This window comes from Neofelis nebulosa, chromosome 4, assembly GCF_028018385.1.
Source record: "Neofelis nebulosa isolate mNeoNeb1 chromosome 4, mNeoNeb1.pri, whole genome shotgun sequence".
NCBI classification, from domain to species: domain Eukaryota; kingdom Metazoa; phylum Chordata; class Mammalia; order Carnivora; family Felidae; genus Neofelis; species Neofelis nebulosa.
In genome coordinates, this window is record NC_080785.1 from 158,961,837 (window position 1) to 158,970,741 (window position 8,905).

Genomic DNA, 8,905 nt, shown 5'->3' on the forward strand with positions numbered 1-8,905 from the left:
GATAGGTCTGCTGCCTATCTCCTATTTCCCTTGTCTTCCCTTGTAGGTTAGGGATTTTTTTTCCTTGCTGCTTTTATGATTCTCTCCTTGCCTGAGTATTTTGTGAATTTGACTATGATATGCCTTGTTGATGGCCAGTTTTTGTTGAATCTAATGGGAGTCCTCTGTGCTTCCTGGATTTTGATGTCTGTGTCTTTCCCCAGGTTAGGAAAGTTTTCCACTATGATTTGCTCACATAACCCTTCTACCCCTATTTCTCTCTTCCTCCTCTGGAACCCCTATGATTCTGATGTTGTTCCTTTTTGATGAGTCACTGATTTCTCTAATTCTTAAATCGTGCTCTTTTGCCTTAATCTCCCTCTTTTTTTCTGCTTCGTTCTTCTCTATAAGTTTGTCCTGTATATCTCTGATTCTCTGTTCTGCCTCGTCCATCCTTGCCACCATTGCATCCATCCATGATTGCAGCTCAGTTATAGCATTTTAAATTTCATTCTGGCTATTTTTTACTTCTTTTATCTCTGCAGAAAGGCTTCTAATCTATTTTTGACTCTAGCTAGTATTCTTATTATCATGATTCTAAATTCTGGTTCAGACATCTTGCTTGTATCTGTGTTGGTTAAATCCCTGGCTGACGTTTGTTTGTGCTCTTTCTTTTGGGGTGAATTCCTTCATTTTGTCATTTTGAAGGGACAAAAGTAATTAATGATGTCAAAAAATTGAAATTAAAAAAATTAAAATTAAAAAAATATTAAAATTAAAAATAAACACACACACACACACACACACACACACACACACACAAATAGATGATGCTAGATCCTAGGTTTGTTTTGGTCTGGGTGTTGGAAGTGGTTTGACGGATTAGAGAAAAAAAAGGAAATTGTTTGAGAATTTGAAAAAATGAATACACCAAAGTAGATTAACATGAGATGATGTGAGTAAAATAGAATTTGAAAAAATATACACAGAAGTAGAGAATATAGTAGAAAAAATTAAAAAAACTATTTTTAATAAAAATTAAAAAGAAATATGAATTTTTTCATTTTCTGTATTTAAGAAAAAAGAAAAATGAAAAAGAAAAAAGAAAAGAAAAAAAAAGAAATCGTTTGAAAATTTGAAAAAGTGAATACACTGTATAGACTAAAATAAAATGATGGGAGTGAGATAGAATTTGAAAAAAATTACGTAAAACCAAAAAATATAGTAATAAAAATTAAATAAAAATATTTTTAAAAGAAATTGAAAGTAAAACTGAAGTTTTTCTCTTTCTGCATTCAAGAAAAAGAAAAAGGAAAAAGAAAAAAGAAAAAGAAAAAAAAGAAATTGTTTGAACATTTGAAAAGGTGGGTATACTGAAGTAGACTAAAATAAAATGATGGAAGTAAAGTGGAAGTTGAAAAAATTTACACCAAAGTAAAAAATATAGTAACAAAAATTAAAGACATATTTTTAAGAAAAATTGAAAATAAAAATGAGTTGTTTCACTTTCTGTATTCAAGAAAAAGAAAAGAATTGTAAGAGAGAAAAAATTGAATAGATGAACCTGCTAACAGATTGAAATAGGACTGAAATTGCTTCGTTTTCCCCTAGAATCAGTCCATGTAGCTCTTTATAGTCCAGAAATGAAGCCGGCAGTGAGGTTTGTGTTCTTGAAGAGCGAAGTTGGCCCAGTTGGGCAGGGCTCATTGTAACGGCTCCGCTCTCCACTAGATGGCGCTGCTAGCCTCCTGGGGTGGATTGCTGCAGGGCTTGTCGGCGCGCAGGCGCATGCGCAGGAGCGGTGAAAAATGGCGCCACCCAGCCACCCAGTCTGTTCTCCCGGATTGGCAATCGCGCACCGGTCCTCCGTTTTCAGCTCTCATCCACTCCCTGCTTTTCCACTCTCCGTGACCAGGCCCCAGGCAGTACCTCTCTCCCAAGTTTTGTCTCAGATGCGGCTGTTTTCCCCGGCCCCTTACTTCCTAAGGACTGCGGCTTTGACCCGCTCCGCCCCTCTGGGGGAGGGTCTCACCGAGCAGTGGCCGAATGAGCAATGGCCGAATGGCGGCTGCACCCAGGAACGCTTGCCGGACCCTGCTGGTGCCGGTGCCCCGAGACTGCGGCCAGGTGTCAGCCCGCCCCCCAAAAAGATCGCGAGACGGTGTAGCCTCAGCGTTTCAGGGACCGTGGAAAATCACAACACACATCTGGCACCAGGCTTCACCCTCGACGACCTTGTCCCAGCACCAGCGAATGTGGCCGCCTTCCTGGGTCTGCTGGGACCAGGTGGAACCGCTTTTCCCCGTGTGGCCCGAGAACCCCCCGGACCCCACTCTGTTCCTGGGGATTCGCCCTTCCCACCAGAGCACCGCCAGGTAGGGAGCTGCGGAGTTGCAGCCTTTGCGCTCCCCTTGTTTACAGTCTGAATGGAATTTAAACCCTCTCCTTTCTCCTTTCTCCCTTTGTAGTTTCGTCCCTGCGGCTGTTTCCAGTTTTCCACTTTCTCTCCAGCTGCTTTTGGGGAGAGGTGCTTTTCCCGTATGCTCCCTCCCTCCACAGTCTCCGTCCTCTCTCCGCCTGCAAAAGGGGTTCCCTACCTTCGGGGCTTCTTGCTCCCCAAGTTCAGCTCTTCGTGCCGCGTACCTGCTGAATTCTGTGGTTCAGATTGCGCAGATTGTTGTGTTAATCTTCCAATCGGTTTTCTAGGTGTGTAGGATGGTTTAGTGTCGGTCTGGCTGTACTTCATGGACGCGAGACACACAAAAAGCTTCCAGGCTATTCTGCCAAAGTGGCTCCTCCCTATTTGGTATTTCTGAAAATAAACCATCTCCCACACATCTCACATTCACCAACCTGAAAGCTCTCTGAACCATCCTTTTGGGTTTTAGGGAAGATTCACTATGTAGACACAGTTGATTAAATCATTGGCCATTGGTGATTAGACTCAATCTTAGACCCTCCTTCTTCCCAGGAGGTCAGGGGCTGGGATGTGAAGTTTCAGTCTTCTAATAACATGGTTGGTCTTCCTGGCCAGTAGCCCCTCTCAACGTCACTTCATTAACCTGACAGAAGACATTTTTTCCCCCTTAACTACATTGATTTATTTTGAGGGGTTTGGAGAGAGAGAGAGAAAGAGAGAGAGAATCCCAAGCAGCCTCTGTGCTAACAGTGAAGATCTCACAAATCGTGAGATGATATCAAGAGTTGGACCCTTTCCTGACCGCCACCCGGATGCCCCTCCCCCTCAACACAAGACGTCTTTATGACTCCCATCACTTAGGAAATTGGAAGAGTTTTAGGAGCTCTGTACCAGAAATGGGGATGTAGACCAAATAATTTTTTTTATTACAAATCATAATATCGCAGTTATAAATTGTCATGCTGGATGAAGCCTTGATTGGAATTCGGTCACGATGCTTCCAGTTCTCAAACCCTGGCACAGCGGTTCTCAACCAGGCAGGAGTTGGCCCGTGGGGATATTTGGCCATGTGTGAAAGGATGTTGCCAAACACCTATAACCCATAGGACAGCACCCAATACAAATATTCACCCAGCCCCAAATGTCAACGGTGAGAAGGTGAGAAATATTATTTGAGACCAGCACTGCTCTACCTGCATTGTGTGTCCAAATCGCCAGAGTTTGTATTTAAAATGCCAATTATGATGCATTAGGTCTCCAGGTCTCCAGGGACTCTGTGTTTCTAATAAACTCCCCGGTGGTGTTGATGCTGTGGGTCCTGGTCTGTGGAGCACAGCTTGAGAGCAAGGCTGTGCTCCTGTGTTAGAGACACGTGTAGGCAGTTCTAGGTCTTCTCCACCAGGAATCTTCTGTATATGTGATTTTGAAGGACAAGTTTTTCACATAACTCTCTAGGTGTTGATAAATTCTGTGTTCAATGCTTTTACCTAAGGGCTCTTGAGTGACAGCAAATAATTTATATTTGAGCAAAAACTATGGAGTAGGCAGAATAAGGGCTTCCAAAAGATGTCCACATCCTAATCCAAAGAACTTTTGAAAACCTTGGTTTACAGACTAAGAGGAATGTAGCCAGGAGGTGGAATAAGTCGGCTAATCACTGAATTTGATAAAAAAAAAAAAAGATTAGCCTAGATTATCGGGATGGGATTAGAGCGATCACAGCGGTCCTTTAAATGTGAAAGAGGAAGGGGGTGCCTGGGTGGCTCACTAAGTTAATAGTGCAGCTCTTGATTTTGGTTCAGGTCATGATCTCACAGTTTGTGGGACTGAGCCCCATTTCTGGCTTTGTGCTGACAGAGCAGAGCATGCGGGGGATTCTCTCTCTCCCTCTCTCTCTCTGGCCCTCCCCTGCTCATGCTTGGTCTCTTTCTCCCTGTCTCTCTCTCTCTCAAAACAAACAAACAAACAAACATTTTAAATGCAGAAGATGGAAGAAAAGAATTGGAATCAGAGAGACATTTTCAGACACAATGCTGCGGGCTAGAGGAAGGGCCACTAGACAAAAAATGCAGGTCGCCACTAAAAAATAGAAATAGGAAAGGGAGTGAATTCTCTTCTGGAGTGTCCAGAAGGATCACAGCCTTGACGATCTCTTAATTTTAGCCCAGCGAGACCCATTTCAGGCTTCTGACCTAGAAACTTTGGATAAATCTTCGTTTTTTTTTTTTAAATTTTTTTTTTTTCAACGTTTTTTATTTATTTTTGGGACAGAGAGAGACAGAGCATGAACGGGGGAGGGGCAGAGAGAGAGGGAGACACAGAATCGGAAACAGGCTCCAGGCTCCGAGCCATCAGCCCAGAGCCTGACGCGGGGCTCGAACCCACGGACCGCGAGATCGTGACCTGGCTGAAGTCGGACGCTTAACCGACTGCGCCACCCAGGCGCCCCTAAATCTTCGTTTTAAGCCACAAGTGTAGTCATTTATTGTAGCAGCATCAGGAATCGAATGCAGAAGTTTGTTCAGAAATATATTGTTTATAGGAGCAGGATTTGAGCCTTTCAATTCATTCAGTGAACTTTCCCTTGGGTAAAGGCATTTGGTATTGAAATCCTACCTTAAATGGAAAGAATTTAGTTTCAGTTTGGAGATATTCTGCCCTACTTGCTGGACAATGATTTCTCACTACATACATGTAAATGTGGTTTTGACTCTGAGGCCTTTGAAGATTTGAGATAAAAGACAATTCCTTTTTATTATTTATTTATTCTTAATATGAAATTTATTGTCAAATTGGCTTCCATACAACACCCAGTGCTCATCCCAACAGGTGCCCTCCTCAATACCCAATTACCCACCCCCCCTCCCTCCCACCCCCCATCAACCCTCAGATTGTTCTCAGTTTTTAAGAGTCTCTTATGGTTTGCCTCCCTCCCTCTCTAACCTTTTTTTTTCCCTTCCCCTCCCCCATGGTCTTCTGTTAAGTTTCTCAGGATCCACATAAGAGTGAAAACATAAGGTATCTGTCTTTCTCTGTATGACTTATTTCACTTAGCGTAACACTCTCCGGTTCCATCCACGTTGCTACAAATGGCCATATTTCATTCTTTCTCATTGCCAAGTAGGATTCCATTGTATATATAAAAGACAATTCCTTTTTATTTTTATTTATTTATTTTTTTTGATTTTTTTTCAACATTTTTTATTTATTTTTGGGACAGAGAGAGACAGAGCATGAACGGGGGAGGGGCAGAGAGAGAGGGAGACACAGAATCGGAAACAGGCTCCAGGCTCCGAGCCATCAGCCCAGAGCCCGACGCGGGGCTCGAACTCACGGACCGCGAGATCGTGACCTGGCTGAAGTCGGACGCTTAACCGACTGCGCCACCCAGGCGCCCCAAAGACAATTCCTTTTTAGATTTTTTTTTTTTTCAACGTTTTTTATTTATTTTTGGGACAGAGAGAGACAGAGCATGAACGGGGGAGGGGCAGAGAGAGAGGGAGACACAGAATCGGAAACAGGCTCCAGGCTCCGAGCCATCAGCCCAGAGCCTGACGCGGGGCTCGAACTCACGGACCGTGAGATCGTGACCTGGCTGAAGTCGGACGCTTAACCGACTGCGCCACCCAGGCGCCCCAAAGACAATTCCTTTTTAAAATTGAGGTCACCTGTTCCATTTAAGTCTTTGTGTCAAAATTCTATTCTTTCTAGTTTACGTTGACTTGAATGTTTATTCTTTTCATTACGATCCTCCCCACCCTCCTCCGCCATATTTAACATTTTCTTTCAACATAATAGATGGGATTTTAGTAAGTCCTCTGTGCGTCTACATGTATGCATATTAATGTGTTTATTTGAGAGAAAGATGGACATAAACGAACACACACATATACATATCACACCCTTAACCTTGAATATTTTCTTCAGATCCAACAAAGTGCTCTACGCCTTTCATTTATTCCTCACACCATCTGTCTGGAGTTAGGGCTCATTACCCCACATTACCTTCAGAAATAAGGATATGGAGGCTCAGTTGGATTACATCTTCACAATAATATAACAGAGAAATTAAAGCTTAGTGTGCATCTTCTTGAATTATACACAAATGGAGCCACATGGTCTACAATCTTTTTTTTTTTTTTAACATTTCACCTTTTATTAAGGCAGGTGTGTGATAAATAATTTAATACAACCAGATCTCTCATGAACTTGCAACTTACGGTTCTTATTCCAGAAAATTCTGTTCTTATAAAAAGTCACCTCAGTATCTGAAAAGAGTAATAAGGGATTTTGAACCCAGTTTGCTTTTTGTTTTTTTATTGAAATTCATGTTAGTTAACGTTTGGTGTAGTATTGGTTCAGCAGTAGAACCCAATGATTCACCACTTACATGTAATACCCAGTGCTCATCACAGCAGGGCACAGCAGGTGCCCTGCTTAATGCCCATCACCCATTTAAGCCATCTCCCCCCCACCCCCAGCAACCCTCTGTTTGTTCTCTGTATTTAAGAGTCTCTTTTGGTTTGCCTCCCTCTCTGTTTTTATCTTGTTTTATTTTTATATCTCTTGACCTATGTGCATCTGTTGTGTTTCTTAAATTCCACACGAGCAAAATCATATACTTGTCTTTCTCTGGCTGACTTATTTAGCGTAATACACTCTACTTCCATCCACAAATGGCAAGTGGCAAATGGCAAGATTTCATTTATTTGATCACCGAGAATATTCCATTATATATATACACCACATCTTCTTTATCCATTCATCGGTCAAGGGAAATTTAGTCTCCTTCCCTAATTTGGCTATTTTTGATAGTGCTGCTAAAAACATGGGGGTGTGTGTGCCCCCTCGAGTCAGCATTTTTGTGTCCTTTGGATAAATACCTAGTAGTGCAATTGCTGGATCGTTGGGTAGTTCTGTTTTTAATTTCTTGAGGAACCTCCATCCTGTTTTCCAGAGTGGCTGCACCAGTTTGCATTCCCACCAACACTGCAAAAGTGTTCCCCTTTCTCCGCATCAGAGCCCCCTTCATGTCTTTGTTCCTCAGGCTGTAGATGAAGGGGTTCAGCATGGGTGTGACCACTGTATACACCACTGAGGCTGTGGCACTTGAGTGGGAGCTCTGGGTAGCAGCAGAGCTAAGGTACACTCCCAGGCCAGTACAATAAAATAGGGAGACAACTGAGAGGTGAGACGCACAGGTGGAAAATGCCTTATACTTGCCCTGAGCTGATGAGATCCCACGTATGGAGGAAACTATCTTAGAGTAAGAGTAAAGGATCCCAACAAAGGGACCACCAGCCAGCAGCATAATTCCAGAATACATCACCATGTTATTGAGAAAAGTGTCAGAACAGGCAAGTTGGATCATCTGATTGAGTTCACAGAAAAAGTGGGGGATTTCCAAGACTGTACAGAAGGACAGCCGCAATACCATTAAGCTTTCTAACAAGGAATTCAGGGCACACATGATCCAGGACACCAGAACCAGCAGTCCACAGAGCCGGGGGTTCATGATGACCATGTAGTTCAGGGGGTGACAGATGGCCACAAAGCGGTCGTAAGCCATCACAGTCAGGAGAAAGATGTCTAATTCTACAAAGAGTAGGAAAAAGTACATCTGTGTGATGCAGCCTGCATAGGTTATGACTTTGCTCTGAGTCTGGATGTTCCAGAGCATCTTTGGGATGACAGTAGAGGTGAAGCAGATGTCCACAAAGGACAGGTTGGCCAGGAAGAAGTACATGGGTGTGTGGAGGTGGGAGTCAGAACTGACAGCTAGGACGATGAGCAGGTTTCCAAACACAATGATCAGGTACATGGAGAGGAAAAGCCCAAATATGATGGGCTGTAATTCTGGTTCATCTGATAATCCCAGAAGAAGAAATTCTGAAATTTGAGTATCATTGCCTGGTGCCATGTGGTGGTGGTGGTGACTAGAAATTAGAAAAAAAAAAAAAGATTAATATTAGCACAAATGGGCACTAGTAACATGGCAGAAATGCTATAATTACAATGATGTGTGCGGGGGAAAAGCAGGCATAAAAGAAAATGGTTGGGTTATTATCTTTACGGGGAGTTCAGGAAGACCTAAAAGCAAGGTGACATTTGAAGAGAGACTTCTGGGATATGTGCACGGAAGACATGAGGTTATCTGGGGAAGTGTGGGCTCTGCAGGAAGAAAAGCCAGTTCAAAGGCCCTGAGGAAGGCATTTGTTTCGGGTACCCAGGTATAAAAATGGAGGCAGTATGGTCAAGAAATGAGTAAGAGAGAGGTGATGGCAGGGACTGTTGAGGAACGAGGTGGCCTCCCTGCTACAGCTGAAACTTCACGACACAGGGAGCCCTTCCTTTGCCTAGTGTTCCTTGCACTTCATTAATTTTGTCCCTAAGGAATCCTGCGAATAAAAGTAGATCTCCTTCTTACTTCCAATGATGGTTAACATTCTGGCATCTGTATTTCGAGGGTCCACACTGGCCCACCACAGCCTTCTGGGGCCAGGTGAC

General features: G+C 43.1%; 1 protein-coding gene across 1 annotated transcript; it reads right to left on the minus strand.

Moving 5' to 3' along the window:
* Nucleotides 1-1,706: 1,706 nt before the first annotated feature.
* Nucleotides 1,707-8,314, minus strand: LOC131508620 (olfactory receptor 7A10-like). The gene is made up of 4 exons (XM_058723584.1): nucleotides 7,865-8,314; nucleotides 7,422-7,579; nucleotides 3,329-3,491; nucleotides 1,707-1,810 (listed from the first exon to the last, which is right to left on the minus strand). Exons 1-4 carry the CDS (start codon nucleotides 8,217-8,219, stop codon nucleotides 1,707-1,709), a joined length of 780 nt encoding a protein of 259 aa, XP_058579567.1. The 5' UTR covers nucleotides 8,220-8,314.
* Between the last annotated feature and the right edge of the window lie 591 nt (nucleotides 8,315-8,905).